At 36.9% G+C, this 25,469-nt stretch overlaps 2 protein-coding genes across 2 annotated transcripts; both read left to right on the top strand.

Annotated features, from left to right (window-relative positions):
• Window positions 1-9,713: 9,713 nt before the first annotated feature.
• Window positions 9,714-10,646, top strand: LOC122703168 (olfactory receptor 1L1-like). The gene has a single exon (XM_043917221.1). It carries the CDS (start codon window positions 9,714-9,716, stop codon window positions 10,644-10,646), a length of 933 nt encoding a protein of 310 aa, XP_043773156.1.
• Window positions 10,647-19,032: 8,386 nt separating this feature from the next.
• Window positions 19,033-20,107, top strand: LOC122703047 (olfactory receptor 1L1). Its single transcript, XM_043917142.1, has one exon. It carries the CDS (start codon window positions 19,175-19,177, stop codon window positions 20,105-20,107), a length of 933 nt encoding a protein of 310 aa, XP_043773077.1. The 5' UTR covers window positions 19,033-19,174.
• Window positions 20,108-25,469: the final 5,362 nt, after the last annotated feature.

The following is a 25,469-nucleotide window of genomic DNA, read 5'->3' as shown; positions in this document are numbered from 1 at the left end:
TTTAAGTTTAAAGACTAAACTTTTGGAATTGATACACATTTTATAAAATAGGTCCTTAATGTCAACTTTTTTTAAGTTATTCAAACTATGATTTAGCATTAAGAAAGCAATTTAGAGTGACAGAAATTAATTCACAACTTTTACTCTTCTGAACTTATTAGTTAAAAAGGTATTTCCTAGTTTATACATTCCAATTTAAAGAAAAATGGAATTAATTATAAGAATTTTGATTTGTTGTGAGTTAATTTTTGTTACCATTTCTAATATTTATTTATTTATTTCACTTGAGAGTCAACTAGCAAATTCTACGTTGAAATTGAAAGTGTTTTTCAGTGTCTTCCATAAATAAAGATAAATTCAGATGCTATTTTCTGTGATTTCAGAAATAACTAGATTGGATACTATTTAATGTGGATTTATGTAATAGGGCAACCCATACCTACCTTCCACTAAAAGTTGTCGATTGATCTTCATTAAAATTGATTTTATATGATTGATTACTAGAAAGTTTAATTAAACACCTGGTTTTATCTGAAACTAGTAAATAAAGATTTGAAATTATTAATATCATTTTGTCATATAAAAATCTCTATATGCATTTACAGTATTGGAAAAATTAAAAACCAGAAAGATTTAACTTCAGAACTGTACTTGAATTTAAGACCCCACTGATAATGCCACCATTATTGATTTAGCTTCACTTAAACAACACATTATATGTCTTTTAATTAGTCTTTTTATTTTAAATGTATCTACAATACTTGGCTTAAATTTAGTTTGTATCTGTATTAAAGTTTTAAAGTTAAAACTGCGTATTAGTATATTTATTAAGGCTTATAGTTTTCTGTTCATTCACATGATACTGATACAACAAAACATGTTAACCCAGGGATTCCAAGGGAATTTTTTCATTTGAAAGGAATTTGTATATTGCATAAGTTTGATGACTACTGTTTTAGATGATTTACCAAAAAGTGATCCAAAAGTGACTGTCAGTATATTAATATATATTGCTTAAATCCCTGGGGACTGGAAGGATATCAGGGGCTAATTTACATCTCTTCTTTCCTCAAGTTGTAGAATATGCAATATAGCTTGTGATCACCATGCAGAAGTCAAAAACTTGCTCCAAGCAAAAGTTACACTCAGTGTCCATTACACTAGGCTGTAATTTCCGCAAACTGGGACTCATTTTGAGTCCAGCATTCCTGTGGTCAAAACAGCCAGAAAGAAACTCAGGACTCAGGCCAGCTAGAGGAGACTGATCATCACGTTTGTGAAGGATGGGTGCTGGAGAAGAGTTGGTTGATGACATGTTGTAAGTTGAGCAAGGTGAAAAAGGAACATATCTCTCAAGGACAGAAAAGGCTCTGTGAGAGGATAATAATAACATTGAAGCTGAAGCTCCAATACTTTGGCCACTTGATGCGAAGAGCTGACTCATTGGAAAAGATCCTGGTAAAGACTGAAGGCAAAAGGAAAAGGGAGTGGCAGAGAATGAGACGGTTAGATAGTATCACCAACTCAATGGGCATGAATCTCAGAGAACTCCGGGAGATACTGGAGGACAGAGGAGCCTGTCGTGCTGTAGTCTATGGGGTCACAAAAAGTTGGATATGACTTAGTGAATAAGCCACCAGAATGATAACAAAATACTGGTTAATATGTTGAGTATTGATTATGTGACAGACACCATGCTAAACTATTATATATTTTGTTCATTTTGTACTCACAATAGCACTTTGGGTTAGTACTATGAAAGGTAGCTTAGTTTTTAGGCTAATAGACTGGGAAGTTGTAACCCCACCTCTATCCCTTACCAACTATGTGATCTTGGGCAAATGTTCTAACCTATATATGGACTTCAGTTTTCTCATCAGTAAATGAGGATAATAACAGTTCATACCTCATGAAGTCATTAATTAGTAATCAATGAGAATATATAAAGTGTTAAAACAAGGCCTTAATCACAGGAAACAGTACCCAAGAATTCTTTTTCCTGTTGAAATACTTCAAAAGTAGATAATTGAGGTTCTCCACAGTCTTAATTTAACAGAGATTCAGAACTGGACCTGAATTTAAAATCTCTACTATTAGTGTCACCATTTTTATTTGATTTCATTTAAACAGCATCATATGTCTTTTAATTAGTGTTCTTATTTGAAATGTGTCTACAACACTTGGCTTGAATTTAATTTGTTGCTCTATTATTGTAGAGTTAAAATAATATGCTAGTAAGTTTACTAATAAACTTACTATTAATTATTTCTTTACTCTTTGCTATATAAATAAAAGTCTTTGTTAAATTTTAACAATGATTAGTTCTTAGTATGTCTGAAACCAGACCTATGTTCTTAACCACCAACTTTAGCTCTTTCCTATGACTGTGCTAAGTGAAGTTGTAAGAACATATTTCTCCAACTTCCCAATCTTTCTCTTACTAATTTTTAAAGGAATCAATTCTTGTTAAATATAAAGACTTTGTCATAAGGACATTATTCAACCCACTCATGCTCAAGATACTCTTGGAAATTAGTGAAAAAGCAATTCCATTTATCTGAAAACCTACTAACTTTGACTATGGACTAATGATTCACTCATCCAGACATTTTGTTTTCAATTTTATTGAAGTATAGTCAATTTACAATGTTGTGTTAATTTCTGCTGTACAGCAAATTGACTCAGTTGTACATATATATTTTTCATATTCTTTTCCATTATGGTTTATCACAGGATATTGAATATACTTTCCTGCACTATACAGTAGGACCTTATTGTTCATTCTTGTATTTTTTTAAATTGATAACCTATTATGTGTAGGGATGGGCTTCCCTGGTGGCTCAGCTGGTAAAGAATCTGCCTACAATGCAGGAGACCTGGGTTTGATCCCCGGGTTGGGAAGATCCCCTGGAAAAGGGAATAGCTACCACTCCAGTATTCTGGCCTGGAGAATTCCATGGACTGTATAACCTATGGGGTCACAAAGAGTCAGACACAACTGAGTGACTTTCAGTTTCACTTATGTGTAAGGCATTCTGATAAGCATTAAGGATATACCAGTGAAAAATAATTCATTGTACCCCTAATAGATCCTCCATTCTAGCGAGGATGAAAGATTAAACATAATGTCAAGTGTCATGTAAATAAAAGAGAAGTAGTTACAAATGAGGGAAGTTTCATTAGCATTATTCTACATATGGATGAATGAAACTATAAAAAGGAAGAGGTTCATTCCTGCCCCCACAATTTGGAGACAATATGCTAATACTAGCTCAGTCTGAATATAATTTCTCCACTAAATAAATCATTGTCTTCCACGTGGGAACTCAGTGTTCTGCTAGTTCAAGAATATTCCTTTTCTCTCTGCTCTAACCATGCAGGGTCAATTTCTTGGGGTTTGGACAATGTTTTTGTTCTGAAATTCCATCAAATCCCCTATTATATCTTATAACTATATCCCTAATACATTCTCAGAGAAGGTACCACTCCCTCTCATCTTCCATAAAATCTCTCCATCTTTCCAAGTCCTCCACTGCTATTCACATTTATCTCCTAGGCCAATTGTTTTGAAAACACTAAAGAAACTTTTTCAGCTCTTTGTATATATAAAGTACAATGGGAAAACAGGAAAGGACATCTAACTGTAAATTGGGCTTCCAAGGGCTCAGACTGTAAAGAATCTGCTGGCAATGTGGGAGACCCAGGTTTGATTCCTGGGTCAGGAATTTTCCCTGGAGAAGGAAATGGCAACCCACTCCAGTATTCTTGACTGGGAAGTCTCAAGCACAGAGGAGCCTGGTGGGGAACAGTCCATGGGGTCACAAAGAGTCTAATATGACTGAGCAACTAACATTTTCACTTTCAACTTTAACTTACATACATAAGTGTAAGATAGCTAGATAGATACCACATTTTCTTTTTCTACTCATCCATCAATGGACATTTAGTTTGTTTTCACATTTTGGCTATCGTAAATAAATCTGATATGAACATGAGAATGTTCATTTGTGATGAGTCATCTCAGAGATTTTTATTTCTTTTCCTTTGGCCATATACTCAGAAACAAGATTGTTCAATCTTATGATAGTTCTTTTTTTATTTTAATTTTTATTTTATATTGGGTATCATTGATTAACAATGTTGTGTCAGTTTCAGGTGTACAGCAGTGATTCAGTTATACATACATGTTTATCTATTCTTTTTTTAATTAATTTATTTATTTTACTTTACAATATTGTGTCGGTTTTGCCATACATTGATTTGTTTTTTATGTTTTTTTTATTTTTTTTCATTTTTTATTAGTTGGAGGCTAATTACTTTACAATATTGTAGTGGTTTTTGCCATACATTGACATGAATCAGCCATGGATTTACATGTGTTCCCCATCCTGATCCCACCTTCCGCCCCATCCCATCCCTCTGGGTCTTCCCAGTGCACCAGTCCTGAGCACTTCTCTCATGCATCCAACCTGGGGTGGTGGTTATTTATTTTTATTAGTTGGAGGCTAATTACTTTACAATATTGTAGTGGGTTTGCCATACATTGACATGAATCCGCCATGAGTGTACCATGTATTCCCCATCCTGGACCCCCCTCCCACATCCCTCCCCATTCCATCCCTCTGGGTCATCCCAGTGCACCAGCCCCGAGCACCCTGTATCTTGCATCAAACCTGGACTGGGGATTCTTTTCACATATGATGTTTTACATGTTTCAGTGCCATTCTCCCATATCATCCAGCCCTTGCCTTCTCCTACAGAGTCCAAAAGATTGTTCAATACATCTGTGTCTCTTTTGCTGTCTCGCATACAGGGTTATTGTTACCTTCTTTCTAAATTCCATATATATGCGTTAGTATACTGTACTGGTGTTTTTCTTTCTGGCTTACTTCACTCTGTATAATGGGCTCCAGTTTCATCCACCTCATTAGAACTGATTCAAATGTATTTTTTAATGGCTGAGTAATATTTCATTGTGTATATGTACCACAGTTTTCTTATCCATTCGTCTGCTGATGGGCATCTAGGTTGCTTCCATGTCCTGGCTATGATAAACAGTGCCACAATGAACACTGGGGTACATGTGTCTCTTTCAATTCTGGTTTCCTCAGTGTGTATGCCCAGCAGTAGAATTGCTGGGTCATATGGCAGTTCTATTTCCAGTTTTTTAAGGAATCTCCACACTGTTCTCCATAGTGGCTATACTAGTTTGCATTCCCACCAACAGTGTAAGAGGGTTCCCTTTTCTCCACACCCTCTCCAGCATTTTTTGCTTGTAGACTTTTGGATAGCAGCCATTCTGACTGGCGTGAAATGGTACCTCACTGTGGTATTGATTTGCATTTCTCTGATGATGTTGAGCATCTTTTCATGTGTTTGTTAGCCATCTATATGTCTTCTTTGGAGAAATGTCTGTTTAGTTCTTTGGCCCACTTTTTGATTGGCTCTTTTATTTTTCTGGAATTGAGCTGCAGGAGTTGCTTGTATATTTTTGAGATTAATTCTTTGTCCATTGCTTCATTTGCTATTATTTTCTCCCATTCTGAAGGCTGTCTTTTCACCTTGCTTATAGTTTCCTTTGTTGTGCAGAAGCTTTTAATTTTAATTAGGCCCCATTTGTTTATTTTTGCTTTTATTTCCAATATTCTGGGAGGTAGGTCATAGAGAATCCTGCTGTGGTTTATGTCGGAGAGTGTTTTGCCTATGTTTTCCTCTAGGAGTTTAATACTTTCTGGTCTTACATTTAGATCTTTAATCCATTTTGAGCTTATTTTTGTGTATGGTGTTAGAAAGTGTTCTAGTTTCATTCTTTTACAAGTGGTTGACCAGTTTTCCCAGCACCACTTGTGAAAGAGATTGTCTTTTCTCCATTGTATATTCTTGCCTCCTTTGTCAAAGATAAGGTGTCCATATGTGTGGGTTTATCTCTGGGCTTTCTATTCTGTTCCATTGATCTATATTTCTGTCTTTGTGCCAGTACCATACTGTCTTGATGACTGTGACTTTGTAGTAGAGACTGAAGTCAGGCAGCCAATCAGTCAGTTCCATTCTTTCTTAAGATTGCTTTGGCTACTCAAGATTTTTTGTATTTCCATACGAATTGTGAAATTATTTGTTCTAGTTCTGTGAAAAATACCGTTGGTAGCTTGATAGGGATTGCATTGAATCTATAGATTGCTTTGGGTGGTATACTCATTTTCACTATATTCATTCTTCTGACCCATGAACACAGTTTATTTCTTCATCTATTTGTGTCCTCTTTGATTTCTTTCATCAGTGTTTTATAGTTTTTTATATATAGGTCTTTCATTTCTTTAGGTAGATATACTCCTAAGTATTTATTCTTTTTGTTGCAATGGTGAATAGTATTGTTTCCTTAATTTCTCTTTCTGTTTTCTCATTGTTAGCATATAGGAATGCAAGGGATTTCTGTGTGTTAATTTTATATCCTGCAACATTACTGTATTCATTGATTAGCTCTAGTAATTTTCTGGTAGAGTCTTTAGGGTTTTCCATGTAGAGGATTATGTCATCTGCAAACAGTGAGAGTTTTACTTCTTTTTTCCAAGCTGGATTCCTTTTATTTCTTTTTCTGCTCTGATTGCTGTGTCCAACACTTCCCAAACTAGGTTGAATAGTAGTGGTGAGAGTGGGCACCCTTGTCTTGCTCCTGACGTTAACAGAAATGCTTTCAATTTTTCACCATTGAGGATAATATTTGCTGAGGGTTTGTCATATATAGCTTTTATTATGTTGAGGTATGTTCTTTCTATTCCTGCTTTCTGGAGGGTTTTAATCATAAATGGATGTTGAATGTTGTCAAAGGCTTTCTCTGAATCTATTGAGATAATCATATGCTTTTTATCTTTCAATTTGTTAATGTTGTGTATTACATTGATTGATTTGCGGATATTGAAGAATCCTTGCACCCCTGGGATAAAGCCCACTTGGTCATGATGTATGATCTTTTTAATATGTTGTTGGATTCTGTTTGCTAGAATTTTGTTAAGGATTTTTGCATCTATGTTCACCAGTGATATTGGCCTGCAGTTTTCTTTTTTTGTGCCAACTTTGTCAGGTTTTGGAATTAGGGTGATGGTGGCCTCATAGAATGAGTTCGGAAGTCTACCTTCCTCTGCAATTTTCTGGAAGAGTTTGAGTAGAATAGGTGTTAGTTCTTCTCTACATTTTTGGTAGAATTCAGCTGTGAAGCCGTCTGGTCCTGGGCTTTTGTTTGTTGGAAGATTTCTGATTACAGTTTCAATTTCTGTGCTTGTGATGGGTCTGTTAAGATTTTCTATTTCTTCCTGGTTCAGTTTTGCAAAGTTGTACTTTTCTAAGAATTTGTCCATTTCTTTCAAGTTGTCCATTTTATTTGCATATAGTTGCTGATAATAGTCTATTATGATCTTTTGTATTTCTGTGTTGTCTGTTGTGATCTCTCCATTTTCATTTCTAATTTTGTTGACTTGATTTTTCTCTCTTTGTTTCTTGATGAGTCTGGCTAATGGTTTGTCAACTTTATTTATCTTCTCAAAGAACCAGTTTCTGGTTTTGTTGATTTTTGCTATGGTCTCTTTAGTTTCTTTTGCATTTATTTCTGCCCTAATTTTAAGATTTTTTTCCTTCTACTAACCCTGGGGTTCGTAATTTCTTCCTTTTCAAGTTGCTTTAGGTGTAGAATTAGGTTATTTATTTGAATTTTTTCTTATTTCTTGAGGTAAGCCTGTATTGCTATGAACCTTCCCCTTACTACTGCTTTTACAGTGTTCCATAGGTTTTGGGTTGTTGTGTTTCATTTTCATTCGTTTCTATGCATATTTTGATTTCTTTTTTTATTTCTTCTGTGATTTGTTGGTTATTCAGCAGTGTGTTGTTCAGCCTCCATATGTTGGGATTTTTAAGTTTTTCTCCTGTAATTGACATCTAATCTTACTGCATTGTGGTCAGAAAAGATGCTTGGAATGATAGTTCTATTTAAAATTTTTTAAGGGACTTCCATACTGTTTTTCATAAAGACTATATCAATTTACATTCCTACCAGAAGTGTTCTAGTGTTCCTTTCTCTCCACATCCTCACCAATACTTGCTGTCATTTGGTCTTTTGGATAGTAGCCATTCTAATAAATGTGAGGTGATATTTCATTGTGCTTGTTACCTGCATTTCACTGATGACTAGTGAAGTGGTGCACTTCTACTTATTGTCTATTTGGATGTCTACTTTGGAGAAATATCTATTCAAATCTCTTGCCAATTTAAAAACTGGGTTATTTGGGAGTTCTACTACTAGGTTCTGTGAGTTTCTTATATTTTTTGGATATTAATTCCTTATTAGATATGGCTGAAAATGCTTTCTCTCATTCCATAAATTGCCTTGCATGTTGTTGATTGTTTCCTTTTCCAGAAAAGTACAGGCATGCCAAGGATTTTCAGAAACATGGGAATAGACAGGGCTACTTGGAGAAGAAGGCATGAAATATTTGCTTGGTTCCTTAGAGGAATACCTTACTTTCTCAAATGTAATTGAGAAAATTGACTGCCTTTTACTTGTTTTCCAAATTGAACTCCAGGGACTTGAGGACAGGGCACAGGACAAAGGCACAGAGCATGTCACTATAGTTCATCAGACGGGAAGAGCCCTGCAGTTACCAGAAAGGAATCACTCAGATTCAAGAAGTGTTTCAGGTAAGTCCTGGGCATCTGCGTCTACGGTTGATATAGTTATGGGGACAAATTCACACTTAAAAATAAATACATTTGCACATATACAGACAACAATGTTAGAATCCACAAGGTGGAAGCCTAGCATACAGTAAAAAATATAAAATAAAGAAGTTATCCATCCATGTCATGCTGGATCTGTCTTTGTTTCCATCTTCTCTTCTCAAATAATAACTCACTGAGGCAAGAAGGATATAGTTACAACAGTAACGGGAATGAAAAGCTTGTATGATAATATCAGAATACAGCATCCAAAGTCCAGGATGAGTGATGGGGGAATCACACAAATACAAAGTACAGATGATTCAAAAATGGACAAGTAATTACCCAGACAAATTTATCCACTAAAATTTCTAAACAAAGATTTTTTCTGTGCCCCAAACTCTGTCCAAGCCCTACTACAATGAACCATGTTTGGCAGAAACCAACAAAATTCTGAAAAGCAATTATCCTTCCATTAAAAAATAATTTTTTAAAAAAAGAGTGAACTCTAAGGTAAACTATGGGCTTTGAGTGATAAAGGTATGTCCATGTAGATTCATCCTTGTTAAAAAATGTTTCACTCTAGTGAGTGATGTTGATAACACACAAGGCGATGCATGTGTTGGAGTAGAGAATATATGAGAAATCTCTGTATCTCCCTCTCAATTTTGTTATAAACCTAAAACTGCTCTAAAAAATATGATTAATGAAGAATGCAGATGTTAAAAAAGGAATTCTCTATCTCTGTCCATTTCTCTCTGGTCTTACTACCCCTCTTATAACCTATTTTCCCAACATCCCTAAGTAGCTGAGAAACTAAAAAGGAGGTAGAAAAATATATCTCACCCTCAATTCTCCACATTATTGGAGGAAAGAAACATCACAGGTAAATATTGTACTTACCGTATCTCAGTGAGAATAAAGCTTAAATGTACTAGGAAAATGCATGCTTCAGATGACAGGAGAGTCTATTAATTTGTATTTTACTTCTCTTTAGCAAAATCAAAACCATGAGATGGGACAACATATCAAGTCCTTCTGAATTTATCCTACTGGGGCTCTCCTCTAGGCCTGAGGACCAGAAGCCTCTATTTGTCCTCTTTGTTACTATCTACCTGGTCACTCTGATGGGAAACCTTATCATTATCCTGGCCATCTATTCAGATATTCACTTACAGACCCCCATGTACTTCTTTCTGAAAAGCCTGTCCTTTGTTGATATTTGCTACACAACAGTTATTATTCCAAAAATGCTGATAAACTTCTTATCAGAGGCAAAGACCATCCTCTATAGTGAGTGCATGACCCAGACATACTTCTGCCTCTCCTTTGGTAATGTAGATAGTTACGTCCTAGGGGCCATGGCCATTGACCGCTATGTGGCCATATGCAAACCCTTTCATTACATCACCATCATGAGCTATAAATGTTGTGTCCTTCTACTGATAATCTCCCTCACCATCCCATTTCTTCACTCACTCCTCCATGTCCACTTGCTGAATCAACTCACCTTCTGTGCTTCCAACATTATCCATCATTTCTTCTGTGAACTCAAGGCAATGCTGAAGTTGTCCTGCTCATCTACATATGTCAATGAGATAGTGATCAAGACAGAAGGACTGTCTGTGGTGATGGCCCCCTTTATGTGCGTCATTATCTCTTATCTGAGGATTCTCACCACTGTTCTGAAGATCCCTTCAACTGCTGGGAAGTATAAGGCCTTCTCTACCTGTGGCTCCCACCTCACCGTGGTGAGCCTGTTTTATGGGAGCATCAGCTATGTCTATCTCCAACCGCTGAACAGCTACACTGTCAAGGATCGGATAGCAACAGTTATCTACACTATGTTAACTTCCATGTTGAACTCTTTCATCTACAGTCTGAGAAACAAAGATTTGAAACAGGGCTTGGGGAAACTGATAGGTAGGATAAAGTCACAATGACATGGGTTTTATGCTAAGTCTTAGGCAATTCTGCAGATTCACTGTTGCCTGATTGCAAGTTCTTGGTGTTTGTGATCAACTGAGAAATATTAGTAAAGGTGCTTCATGAATGATGGGAAAATATTAACTGAATATAATGTTTCCCCTGACATTTCCTACATTGAACCCAGTGATATCCATCATCGTTGTTGTTTTATTGCTAAGTCATGTCTGACTCTTTAGATTATTGTATAGGAAAACATCAAAGTATGTGATAGCTTAATAGTATTTTGAACTATACTGAGGTAGGGAAATTAATGAATACATACATTGTTTATGATGAAAAATTGACACAAGGTCTTTGAAATGAAATTTGTCAATATATATAAAGTACACCCTTTGACCGGAAATGCCATCTAAAATTTTAGCCTACAATTGTACTTGTGGAAGCCAAACAATAATAGCTAAATGTCTATCTACTTGTTTCTTATTATATACACATACAGTTGAATGCTATGGAAAAAAAAAGAAGCTGTTAAAATGAGTGAACCTATATTCATTCATCCAAGAAATAATGGTACGTTCTTACTATGTTCAAGCAGTGTTCTAGGTGCTAGGATACAACAGTGAACACAGAATCTCTTCATGGAGTGATGCTCCAGTGTAAAGTTTAAGTTTTCCATTTACTGACATACAACAATGTTCAATATATATATTGTGAATTGCAAAAACTTAAGGAACAGAACTGTATGCAGTTTTAGATACATGGTTGAGTAGATGTGACTGATTGTAGTGCACAGACTGTCTATTTTCTGGATGCTTACCCTAGAAATTGCTATTTGGTCACCTGCCTCTGGATGGTTCCAGGACAAGAGAAAAACTTGGTTATCACTCTTTAGTCTTCACCACTATTTTAATTTTTATTCATACATATTTTTAATACATATATTTTTTAAAGTTTTAAATAGCTACTTAGCCACTTAGGCTTTTTATGTGTGACTGATTTCAGACCAGATCATCATGCCCAGATTTTTCTTCCATGAGATATCTTTCATAGATAAAGACCAATACAGTATACTAACACATATATATGGAATTTAGAAAGATGGCAACGACAACCCTATATGCAAAACAGAAAAAGAGACACAGATGTGCAGAACAGACTTTTGGACTCTGTGGGAGAAGGCGAGGGTGGGATGTTTCAAGAGATCAGCATCGAAACATGTATATTATCTAGGGTGAAACAGATCACCAGCCCAGGTTGGATGCATGAGACAAGTGCTCGGGCCTGGTGCACTGGGAAGACCCAGAGGGATTGGGTAGAAAGGGAGGTGGGAGGGGGGATCGGGATGGGGAATACATGTAAATCCATGGCTGGTTCATGTCAATGTATGGCAAAACCCACTACAATATTGTAAAGTAATTAGCCTCCAACTAATAAATTAAATGAAAAAAAAAAAAAAAGATATCTTTCATGCAGATTTGGACACTGACACAGACTTCCTTCCTAAAAGTTCATGGTGATGGCCAGGTGGTCACATTGCATGCTTTTTTATGTTGTAAATAACATCATGTCTTCCTCCAAGACATCATCATAACCATTGGCAAAGGTCATACAGAAGTTGTAGGATGTTGAGATATGAATAATAAATATTTGTCATATTCTCATGACTCTGGTATAGAGCACTCAAAAATGTTAATAGATATTACTGTTATATTAGTGGCTAGATTTATTAACCTATCTGGGTACACTCTACTGCATATTTCAACATGCTGTTGATCAGTTCTGAAGTTGTGTCTGACTCTTTGTGACCTCATGGAATTGCAGCATGCCAGGCTTCCCTGTCCTTCACTATCTCCGTGAGTTTGCTCAGACTCATGCCCATTGAGTCAACGATGCCATCCAATCACCTCATCCTTTGTCACCCCTTCTCCTCCTGCCTACAATCTTTCCCAGCATCAAGGTCTTTTCCAGATCCCAGTGCTAATCCAAGTGTGATCAGTCTGAGTCTTTTTGGCCCCATAGACTATAGACCACCAAGTTACTCTATTCATGGAATCTTCCAGGCAAGAACACTGGAGTGGGTTGCCATTTCCTACTCCAAGGGACCTTACCAACCCAGGGGTTGAACCCCCATCTCTTGCATTCCTCCTGCATTGGCAGGCAGATTCTTTGCCACCTGAGAAGCCCATGCTAATAAAATCTTCAAGGAAACAAAACAGATATATGAAGCTGTCTAGAAACAACTCATTAAAATTGGCATTTATGAATTGTTAACTAGCAGAGTTTTGATTTAGTATAATGTTTTAATTTTTCTGCACCAAAAACTAAATTCTTCATTTTATTAATGGCATTTTTACTATCTCTTTATGTAAATAGACCTGATCTTCATTAGCATGGTTGAAATTCCAATATGAAAAAAGATTAAGTAAAGAACTGGATTAGAATTGTATAATACCAATAAAGGTAATTCATCTCATCAATGTAACATTATTCATCAATTACTTTATTTTCAGTTTAAATTGTTAGTATAGTTTACATGACATTTAATTTGTAAAAATGTTTATTTTCTGTTGTTTGGAGAGCTGGAGTTTATAAGCAATATAAGAATTAAGAGTAAAGCTTGTTTTAAATTTATACATATTAAGTAACATCACAAAAATATACCTACGTAAAACAATAAAATTGTGCATATATTTGTTGTAGTTATTTGTGTTCTTCCTTTAAAACAGATGTTCTGATTGTATGAGCTTGAGAGACTCTGCTCTTTCACTTCATTCGGATCTCTGCTCAAATATTCCTCTTTCAGAGAGCTCTTCCCTGATTCTGCTTTCTGAAAGACTACCTCCCCTGTCACACTATGTTCACTTGTACTTTTTTTTACAATGCCCCATGTGACTTTGGGGTGTATTATATTTTTATTTGTTTAATATCTGTCTTTCCTCACTAAAATTCAAACTCTGTGAGTACCTGTGCTTTATTTTATTTACTTCTGTATTTCTAGAACTTACTAAAGTCCCTGGTACATAGCAGACCTTCAGAAAATATTTACTGAATGAATGAATGAAAACGTTCCTTACAGTTCTGGGCAGAGCTGGAATTGAATGAATTCTTCACTTTGGACTCCTCATGAAGAGCCACATACAAAAGAATGAGTTTGTACCCTAATCTTATATACAAAAATCAACTCAGAATGGCATAAAAACTTAACTGTAAATCCTGGAACTGTAAAACTTCTAGAAGAAAACACAGAGAAAATTCCTTGACATTGGTCTTAATAATATTTTTTTTTAGTATGACATCAAATGTGTAGACAACAAAAGCAAAAATAATTAAGCAGGACTGTCTCAAAACTAAAAGGTTTTTACACAGCAAAGAAAAACCATCAACAAAATGAAAAGGCAAGCTACATAACATGAAAAATATTTGCAAACCATACATCTGATGAGGGGTTAATATCCAAAATATATAAGGAACTCATACAACTTTGCAGAAAAATAAGTAACTCAATTAAAAATTGGGCAAAGCACAACTGAATAGACTTTTTCTCCAAAGAAGACATACAAATGTCCAAGAGGTACATGAAAAGATGACCAGCATCACTATTAGGGAAGTGAAAATCAAAACCATGATAAGTTATCATCACACACCTCTTAGAATGGTTATCACTTTAAAAAAAGAAGAAGAAAAAAAAAAGGAAACCCTTGTACACTGTTGGAAGAAATGTAAGTGGGTAAAGAATCTGCCTGCAGTGCAAGACACATAGGAGTCTCAGGTTCAACTCCTGGGTCAGGAAGAGTGGGCATGGCAACCCACTCTAGTATTCTCATCTGAAGAACCCCATGGATTGAGGAGCCTGGCAGATTACAGTCCAAAGGGTCATAATATTTGACAGAAACAACAAAATTCTGCAAAGCAATTATCCTTCAATTAAAAAATAATAATAAATAAATTTTTAAAAATAAACAAGAAAGAAAAAAAACCTTTTAATTAAAAAAAAAAAAAGAGTCTGACAATGCTAAGCAGCTAGGTACAAGCACTATTATGAAAACCTGTATGGAAATTCCTCAAAAAATTAGAACCACCATGTGATATAGCAATCCCCTTCTTGGTTTATCTAAAGGAATTGAAATCAAGATCTCAAAGAGATACCTGCTGCATGCCCATGTTCCATGCAGCATTATTTATAATAACTAAGATATGGAAACAACTGAAATGTCCATTGACAGATGAATAGATAAGTAAAATGCAGTATATACATATAGTGGAATATTATTCAGCCTTAACATCTTGTCATTTGTGACCACATGAATGCAGGAGGACATTATGTTGAGCATAACTAGCCAGACACAGAAAAAAACATTTGCATGATCTCACTTAGGTAGGTAGACTCTAAAACAGCCAAACTCAGAGAAGCAGAGAGTAGAATAGAGGTTCCAGGGGTTGAAAAAAGGGAGATGCTGATAGGTAAAGGTCAAAGGATAAATGTTCTGGATATCCACTGTATAGCATAGTGCCTATAGCTAACAGTACTCTATTGTATGCTTAAAATTTTCTAAGGAGGTAGGTGGATCTTATGTTAAGTGTTCATCCCCATCATCACCATCACCATCATCATCATAGATGGTGTGGGAGGAAACTTTGGGAAGTAATGAACATGTTTATGGCCTTGGTGTTGATGGCTTCACAGGTGTATACTTAACCCCAAAGTCATCAAACTGCATACACTAAATGTGTAAAGCTTTTATATGTTAATCATACCTCGGATGTCCCTGGCAGTACTGTGATAACAATCTGCCTACCAATGCAGGGAAAATAAGTTTGATCCTTGATCCAGAAAGATTCTACACACTGAGGAGCTAAGCCCTTGTGCCCCAACTACTGAAGCCTGTGCTTCATCGACAGCCTGTGCTCTGTCAACAAGGGAAGCCACCACAATGAGAAGCCTGTGCACTGCAAGGAAGAGTGTAGGGAATATGCTATGCACAGGCCTGTACTATAACTAACAGGGCTTCTTTGAAAAATAAGAATGACTTTCTCATCACCCCCAGGGGAAGGGCTGGGAGCAGTAAAAAGTTGGTGGAAAGACATCTTGAAAACAAGATGTTGAAGTACTAACGTGACTGATGGAAAACCATTCGTGACTGTTTCCATAACCAGAGCCTTGAGAGAGTTGCTGAGAAAGGGCGTCGCGTCACTAGCCGAGGGGCTAAACAGAGTCATTAAAGGCCTGAAGGTTTGACATTGAGGCCTGTGCATTGTATATCTTTATCCCCTATCTGAGATTATAAAGAACAGATATCTCTAGAGCACAGATAAGGAAGTAGATATTAACAATAAAAGGCATGCAAGGATTAGGATCTGGGCTTTTGCCTGCAAATGGCAACAGCCCCCTGATCCCCACTTTATTTCTGAGTCTTCTTTTTCTTTTCACTTCTGCGGCACTGTTCCCTCATGTCGATTCATTGTTGGGCTGGTCCCAACAAAGAGAAGTCCCCATTCACCGCAACTGGAGAAAGCCTGCATGCAGCAATGAAGATTCAGTGCAGCCAATAAATAGATAAATACTCATACCTCAATAAATTGCTTTAAATTTTTTAATGTAAAAGATAATATGTGCCTAATAGGGTTATTAACAGGATAAAAATGAGTCAGTTCTTAGAAAGCAAATGAAACAGCTCCCATAATAAGCACTTTATAAATATCTATAAAAATTTGTGAACAAATGAATTTTTTGAAAGACTGAAAGAAAATAGGACAAAATTTTACTGTAGTCAGTCCTTTTGGGTGATGGGAGCATGGATTATTTTCCCATTTGTACTTTTCCATATTTTATTTCAAATTACCACACACAAAAAAATGAGGAAATATTGTGATTGCTTATTGAGGAACTGCTATCTTGGACAAAGGAATTGGGTGATACAAAAGTTGGTAGAAACTGCCTCTGTTTTATATTCCAATGTATCTCTAGCACCTAGTATAATTCCTGACATATGGTCAACCTTCAAGAAATATTTATGAATTTATTAATTGAAGCAATAAACAGGCATAATTTCTGATCTCAAGGAATATTCAGTCTAGTGGGATATAGCTTAAACTTATAATGTGCTCTTTAAATCTTAATAAACAATAGCTCATATTTCTTGCAATATGATTTATTTGAGAATTGTTTTTCAGCAAACTGTTTTTGCTAGCATCATGAAAAAGCAGATGGTGTCAAGTATGAGTGAAATAAATTCATGAGAAATTTTAAAAATTGATTCAGTCACTTCCTAGTTGTGTTACATTGGGCAATATACTTCACCTCTCTGAGTTCAGACTCCTCATCTTTAAAGTAAAGAAAATAAGGCCACCTACCTTATAAAAATGATGTAATAATTAAATGAGATACTGCATTTGCTTCAGTTAGGGGAGTGGATAGCACAGAGAAAGTACTCGCTAAGTTATTAATTTGTGACATTTCTCTTTTTTTCAGCTGTGCCATGAGACTTGTGGGATCTTAGTTCGCCTGACCAGTGATTGAACCTGGGCCACAGCATTGAAAGCACCAAGTCATACCCACCGGGCCACCAGGGAATTCCCTAATTTGTGACTTTTTAAATTAATGTATAAGCTGTCAGGGACTTCCCAGGTGGCTCAGTGGTAAAGAATCCTCCTGCCAATGCAGGAGACACAGGTTCGATCCCTGGGTTAGGAAGATCCCCTGGAAAAGGAAATGGCAACCCACACCAGTATCCCTGCCTGGGAAATCCCATGGGCAGAATAGTCTGGCAGGCTAAAGGCCATGGGGTTGCAAAAGAGTCGGATACAATTTATCAACTAAACAACAATAAGCTGTCAGACAAAGAGACTGAGTTATTACTTAGAATGGAGGTCCCAAGTGTTAAAAGAGGACAGAAGACAAGCCCAGTCCAACGGTAGATCACCAAGCAAAGTGTCCTGGAAGAGGCCGATTTTAAGCCTCCCAGGTTAGGCGTAGTAGATGAAGGTAAATAAACAAAGGCATGATAGTATAAATGGGTAAGGGGTCAATGAGTCATGAAGAACAGGATATTCTTGGGTGATGGTTGTACTGAGAGAAGGTGTAATTTGGGTCCTACCTTGGGAATTCTGCAGTGCACACAAAGTGAGATGCCCCAAATGGAACATGGAACTCAAGATTCCATAAAGCATAAAATATACTCACTGGGTGGTTTTCCTGACTGGAAAACCCAGGGTCATACATTAGTATTTTACAAGTAGACCTGGGAATGGAAGAGTAAAGAGTAAATTCTGACATCTAAAATCTTCACCTTATGAATTTTTATGTTCTGAAGTTCATTACCCAACCAGGGGCTTCTTCTAAGCCTGGGAGATGGGAAAATGGCTGATGGCATCAGATGTTCAAGTCTTTTTAGTCTAAAGCCATGTGGACTCTGAAAAAATGCCCTCCCACCTTATATATTGTCTTTTGGTGTGAACAGTACAGAATGATACTAAGGATGATACTCAGGAAGTTTGGGAGAGCCACTCACTGTGGTCTCTGCCAACCTCGCATGGGTGTTCTTTTTGGCCTGAAGGAGCTGAATCAAGAGGACGATTTCCAGGAGAGATTGAAAGCACTGACACTCCAAGGCCTCCTTGGGGAAGAAACTCCAAAACTTCAATAGTTGTTGCCTTGTTCTCTAGTGTCTCCTCCATCTGAACTTCAGGGACTCTTGAAAGTCTCAAAGGATGCTCCCTTGAGAGAGGGTGACGTCTATGAGTGCCTACAGTGCCCTTAGCATGTGGGGGACCCAGAGGAGGCAAGAAAGACACCTTTCAGATTCATGAGGCTTGAAATTCTGTCTAAGATCAGGTGCCTTTCCCATGTAGATTTTCTGGGAGGCCTATAACTAAGACAGGAAACTGGAAAAGAATTGCACCAACACAAACAAGAACATACCATTTTAGATCCAGGGATTGGGCACTAAGGATGGGATTAATATTATCATTAAAAAGCAATGTTTTTTTACTATCCTATGGAGATCTCTGTCTGCCTATCTTTTATGTCTTTTTGCTTATTGTTTCACTCCAATAAGGTTTCACCAAAAAGTGAAGAACATGGAATAATTATTGGGTGATCTCCTATTTTGATGTCTTTTCAGATGATTTTCAGCATCCAGAATAATTGATGCAGAGAGAAACATCTGAACTAAAGAAAATCATCATTCTGTCAGCTGGCAATTAAACAGGAGAGTATACTACTGATCACCCTTCCATGAATTAGCTCCTGAAAATTCTCAAACAGAAAACAATTTTTCCATTCTCATTCCCTCTCCCTGTCTCTCTTCTCTTTCCCATTTCTGTATTACTTTTGCTTGACAGTAGAAAATTGAAAGGAGGTTAAAGTATATATTGATTTGTGAATTCTCAGCATTAATAGAAAGAAGCTACAGTCTAGGTAATGGTAATATTCTTAGTTGTTCTAATTGCTGATAAGAAGAACAAATAGAGAAATTCTTAGAATTTATCCTATGTTGGAAGAATCTTTCATAATGATGACTTCTCTTTAGGTGAACCCAAGACTATGGGAAGAACTAACATAACACAGCCTACCGAATTCATCCTCCTGGGACTCTCCTCTCGACCTGAAGATCAGAAGCCACTCTTTGCCATGTTTCTCCCCATCTACCTCATCACAGTGATAGGAAACCTGCTCATCATCCTGACCATCCGCTCAAACACTCACCTCCAGACACCCATGTACTTTTTCCTGAGTGTCCTCTCATTTGTTGACATTTGCTATGTGACTGTCATCATCCCCAAGATGCTAGCAAACTTCTTATCAGAGACAAAGATCATCTCTTATGGTGAGTGTTTGACTCAGATGTACTTCTTTATTGCTTTTGGAAATACAGACAGTTACCTGCTGGCAGCCATGGCCATTGACCGCTATGTGGCCATCTGCAACCCCCTCCACTACATCACCATCATGAACCACAGACGCTGTGTCTTGCTCCTGGTCCTCTCCTTCTGCATTCCACACCTCCACTCTCTCTTGCATATTCTCCTGACCAACCAACTCATCTTCTGTGCCTCCAATGTCATTCACCACTTTTTCTGTGATGACCAACCAGTGCTAAAATTGTCCTGTTCCTCCCATTTTGTCAAGGAAATCACAGTCATGACAGAAGGATTAGCCATCATAATGACCCCCTTTTCATGCATCATCATCTCTTATTTGAGAATCTTCATTACTGTTCTGAAGATCCCTTCAGCTGCTGGGAAATGCAAAGCATTTTCCACCTGTGGCTCTCACCTCACAGTGGTGACCCTGTTTTATGGAAGCATCAGCTATGTCTATTTCAAGCCCCTGTCCAACTATACAGTCAAAGGTAGAATAGCAACAATTGTCTACACCATACTGACTCCAATGCTAAACCCATTTATCTATAGCCTACGAAACAAAGACATGAAGCAGGGCTTGATGAAACTCATGCACAGAGTGAAAGGTCAATAAGAGGAGCTGAAGTCTTAGTAGAATTGTACAAATCTCTTGCTCCTGACCACAGGTTTTTAATATGTCTGTGATTAGATTCTGAAGGATGGTATTTTCAATGGTGGTTCATTCCTGATAAAAAGAATGCTCGTCACATGTGTTGAAGCTAGTATGTTGAAGCTACTCCTGAATATGATGCCTCCTTCCCAGTGGTCTCTAATATTATCTGGCTGGGACAAAGACTACCTAAATCTTGTTCTCTGTGCCTGGATCTAAATCTCAATCAAACTTTCATTCTCCTTTCAGAAGGAGAATCTTTTTCACTTAAACCTGTGCTCAGTCACTCTGTCATGTCCAACTCTGTGAGACTTCATGGGCTGTAGCCTGCCAGACTCCTCTGTCCATGGAATTTTCCAGCCAAGAATACTGGATCAGGTTGCCATTTCCTGCTCCAGGGGATCTTCTAAACCCAGGGGTTGAACCCCCATCTCCTATATTGACTGGAAGAGTCTTTACCACTCACTGCACCACCTGGGAAGCCCCTCACTGAACTCTAACCTTGCCAAAGTCCCTCCTGGACTTGAGTTTAATCACTTCAAGCTCCTGAGTATCATTATTCATGGGGCTTCCCAGGTCATGTTAGTGGTAAAGAACCCACCTGCCAATGCAGGAGACATAAGAGACACGTGTTTGATCCCTGGGTCAGGAAGATCCCCTGGAGGAAGGTACAGCAACCCATTCCAGTATTCTTGCCAAGAGAATCCCATAGACAGAGGAGCCTGGCGGGCTGAAATCCATAGGGTCACAGAGTCAGACCTGACTGAAGCAACTTAGCACACACACACGTCCTTATTCATAAGGCTGAGTTTTCTTATGTAGTCGTTTAAATCTGAGTGTGTTTGTGTGTGCGTGAAAGAGAGAGACTTCAGCACATTAGTCCAAAGGCTCCTCAATAACAAGATCTCTGTCTCTGATTATAAAGATCAGAATGACACCTTCCTCTGCACCACCTCAAAGTCTCAGGACCTGTTTTCTAAAATTATTATATTAAAAAAAAAAGAAAACAACCAGCCTACCAGATGACTCTTAATGAACCAGTTCCAGGCCACATCCTCAAGTACCCATCATTTCAGTGTTCTTCTTCCTGCTTTCCACCAGGCACAAGTAAAGAAATATTATGCCCTTCCTTATTCATTTCATTTGAGCTGAATTCAACTGCACCAATTTCCCAGGCAGTAAACATCAGGTACCAGTTACTCTAGTAGTAGGTGTTTTCAACTACTGGGGATTCTTCCTTCTCAACAAATTTAAGCCAAGCTACAGAAAAATCAAATTGGGTAGGAGAAAATGCTTTTGTTCATTTATAAGTTCTGAAAAATATTAACATCTATACATTAATATTACATTACTATACAAAAATATTAAAGTCTATACTGCTAGTCCATACATTTATTTGGAAATTCAGAGGTTTGTGAATTCACTTGTCTGTTCAACTAATTTCTGTTTCTTGTCCACCATTTGCCAGTCTACCAGACTTGGAAACAAAGAGTATGTGCTAGTTAATAAGTCAACAATCTGATGGCCAAAAATCTGTGGAATCCCTAGGAAACAAAATAACAGACAATGTTATTTGGAGCAAAACGTTGTGCTATTTGGGTTGTTTTAGTTTACAAGGTATAGAGAAACACACACTTTTTTTAACTGAAGTGTAATTTTAATTGAGGTTTTATTTATAATGTATTAGTTTCAGGTATACAGCAAAGTAATTCAGTTTATATACATACATATACATATATATATAAATACACATATACATATGTCAGATTCTTTTCCATTATAGGTTATTATAAGATATTGAATATAGTTCCCTGTGCTATACAGTAAATCTTTGTTGTTTGTGGACCATGCATACTTTTAAGGAACAGGTGTTATATTAACAAATATCTTCAGACTTAAGTAAGAAGAGACTTTATTTGAAAGGATTATTGCAAGAGGGAGGAAAGACCTAGGGCAATAGAAGGGAGGCTGCTATTTCAATCGGGAGGAACCCCCACCATGAGATCTGCAGGGTTCTCAAAGGTCAGAAAGAAAATGACTTTTTTAAAAGAGAGAAGAGAATGAGGCTAGAAAGAACCATGCAAAGAGAAGTGTTAAGACTGGATAGTTGATCAGGGTAAGTTTTTCACTGAGGTCAACGGATGCTACAGAGGAGTCACTAAGGAGGGGTTGTATTCTGACTCTGGCTGAGGGTGGGTCAAAGTTCAGCCATTTTCCATGACACAAAAGGATGGATGGGTTTCTTCTAACTTTAATTGTCTTCCAGGAGCACATGACTTGGGTAAAATTCAACATTGCCATGGGGGATTTTTGTAAAGGGTTATTGTAAGGATTTAAAAGGCAAAAAAGTGAGGCAGAAGTCTCATTTGCACAAACACAGATCCAAGACAATAAATCTTAAGGGTTTTCATCATACACACACAAAAACTAGGTGAGGTGACAGACGTGTTGACTAACCTTATTATGATAATCATTTTGCAATATCTAAATATATCAAATAATCACACTATACGTCTTAAATTTACACAATGTTATTTGTCAATTATGGGCTCATGGTAAAGAATCTGCGTGCCAATGCAGGAGCCACAGGAGACTCAGATTTAATCTCTGAGTCCGGAAGACCCCCTGGAGGAGGCAATAGCAACCCACTCCAGTATTCTTGCCTGAATCCCATGAACAGAGGGGCCTGGCGGGCTACAGTCCATGGGGTCGCAGAGTCAGATATGACTGAGTGACTACTGACCATGACCACGAGTATTTGTCAGTACTCCAAAGGGAGCTAACAGCAGAGGGCTGTCTGTCAGCAGCTCCCCGCCCTGCAATTACTGGGGCAAATAAGTCCTTCCTTCCTAAGGGGGGATCTGGGATGTGCACGACAATATCCATCACAGGTACTTAACACAGCAATTGCTAGTCAGTGTTGTTTACTGTCGTTTTTATTATCAGCAGCAGCAACATCAATATCATCCATAGGTTCTTGTTTTTCCTCCAGACACTGAGGATCACTTTCCTCTACTTAGTTGAAAAAATCATATGTATTGTGATCCCTCTCTTCCACCTTCACCCTATCCCACTGGTGCTATGTGTATGTCAATCATTGTCAGGCCGTAATAGGTACACATTGAGAAAAACCATTGGGCATCTACTATATACCAGTCTCTGTCTTAGATGCTGCTGATCCAGTAATAAATAAAATGAAATATGTCCCCTCCCTCATGGGTCTTTCAGGCCAGCTGATATGGAAGAAGTCATTACAAGTAGGATGAACATTGTAAGAAGAAATTAAGGGGGTCTATATCAGCAAGTCTTTACTTTTACCACGTGATCTCATTTAATGCTCACAATCCAATGAGGTCGACTTTATTAATTCTGTTCTATGGATTAAATATATTGGGGCTCGAAGAGAAGTGCCTTGCCTCAAGTCACTCAGCTTATAGAACAGGGAGCAGGAATTCAAAGACAGATACGATGCCAACAAGATCATGCTCTCTCAGGTGCCTGGGTTTGTTCCCATGACAGGAGGGGAAATGCAAGTTGCTGGACCCTAATTAAAGCACCAAGGTATATTTAGGTTTAGAAACATAGTCATTTAATTCCAAATGCCTTTCTTAACTTCATCAAAAGGGGTACACTGACTTGTGATTCTATCTCTAAATTAAAAGTTGCTTCACTCATTTATAATTTGGGGAGAAAGGAAGACCCAGGAGAGTAGAAAAACATTTTTTAAACCAAAGACTTCATCTACAATTTAGTTATACTGTCAACAATGAAAGAAAATGCATTGTATAACAAACTCGCCTACACTGTTAATGTAATTTGGCATGGCCACTAAGGAGAGCAATATGGAGGTTCCTTAAAAAACTAAAAATAGAGCTACCATATGACCTAGCAATCCTACTCCTGGGCATATATCTGGAGAAAATCATAATTCAAAAAGATACATGCACCCCAGTGTTCACTGAAGCACTATTTATAGTAGCCAAGACATGGAAGCAACCTAAGTGTCCACCAACAAATGAATGGATAAAGAAGATGTGGAGTATACATATGTATATTCAATGGAATACTACTCAGCCATAAAAAAATAATGTCATTTGCAGCAGTATGGACAGACCTAGAGATTATCATACCAGGTGAAGTAAGCCAGACAACAACAAATATCATATGCTATTGCTTAAATGCATAATCTTAAAAAAAAATACAAATGAACTTATAAACAAAACAGAAATAGACTCACATACATAGAAAATAAATGTGGTTCCAAAGGGGAAGTGTGGGAGGGATAAATTAGGAATTTGAGATTAACACACACACACTACTATGTATAAAATAGATAACCAACAAGGACCTACTGTGTAGGACAGGGAACTGTACTCAATATTTTGCAATAAACTATAATGGAAAAGATTCTGAAAAAGAATATATAATTATGTGTATATATATATATATATATATATATATATCACTTTGATGTACTCCTGAAACCCACACAGCATTGTAAATCAACTACACTTCAATTTCAAAAATGTACTTTATAAGCAGTCATTATCTCCTCTCCTGGTCATGTTTGATGACTTTTTAGAGTTATCTAAAACAAATTTTCACTTTTGATGACTGAATGAAAAGCAATTTAAGAGTAGAAAAGTCTTACCTCTAATATTAACTGGAAAGAAAAGGCAACAGAGTAGACCTGCATTTATGATGAGCATAGTTAAGTCTAACTGACATTGAGACCTTCATTTCAATATGATTAATTGGCTAGCAAAAGACCTTTGTCTAGTTCTTTCTATTTTTAATCATTTTATAGACCAACATCTGAAAAATGCTCTTTTAAGTTCAAAGGATAAGTTTCATAATTTCCTTTTGATTAGAGCTAATTATCACCTTACAGAAAAATTTTTCTGATATTATTTTTTATTCTCAAAGAGGAGCCTTAGATTAGTGTGTTTCCACATTTTCCCTTTGATAATTTACTCTGTCTTACTATGATTTGTCAAATTGCAATTGTTAAGAATTTTTGTGCAGCTTTTTTCCACTCTTCCTTTAGAACTCTGATATATGAGTATTGTCCCAGTATTTATATTTTCTTGAGGTACTGACTCTTTTACCAACAAATAATGTCCTTCTTTACCCCTTGTAACATTTTTTTGACTTAAAATCTATTTTGTCTGATAATTACCAAAGCCATATCAGCTCTATTTTGGTTAATATTTTCACTGAGTATCTTTCTCTACCCTTTCACTTTTATTTGTGTCCCTGGATCTAAAGTGAATCTCTTGTAGACAGTTTATGTTTAGATCACATTTGTTTGTTTTAATCCAGTCAG

Source organism: Cervus elaphus, chromosome 11, assembly GCF_910594005.1.
Source record: "Cervus elaphus chromosome 11, mCerEla1.1, whole genome shotgun sequence".
In the NCBI taxonomy this organism is placed as follows: Eukaryota; Metazoa; Chordata; class Mammalia; order Artiodactyla; family Cervidae; genus Cervus; species Cervus elaphus.
The sequence above is the reverse complement of the archived record's forward strand: the minus strand, read 5'-3'. Positions and strand labels throughout refer to the sequence as shown.

Coding starts and splice junctions, on each gene's coding strand:
- LOC122703047 (XM_043917142.1), top strand. CDS start 19,175: ATGGGAAGAACTAACATAACACAGCCTACCGAATTCATCCTCCTGGGA.
- LOC122703168 (XM_043917221.1), top strand. CDS start 9,714: ATGAGATGGGACAACATATCAAGTCCTTCTGAATTTATCCTACTGGGG.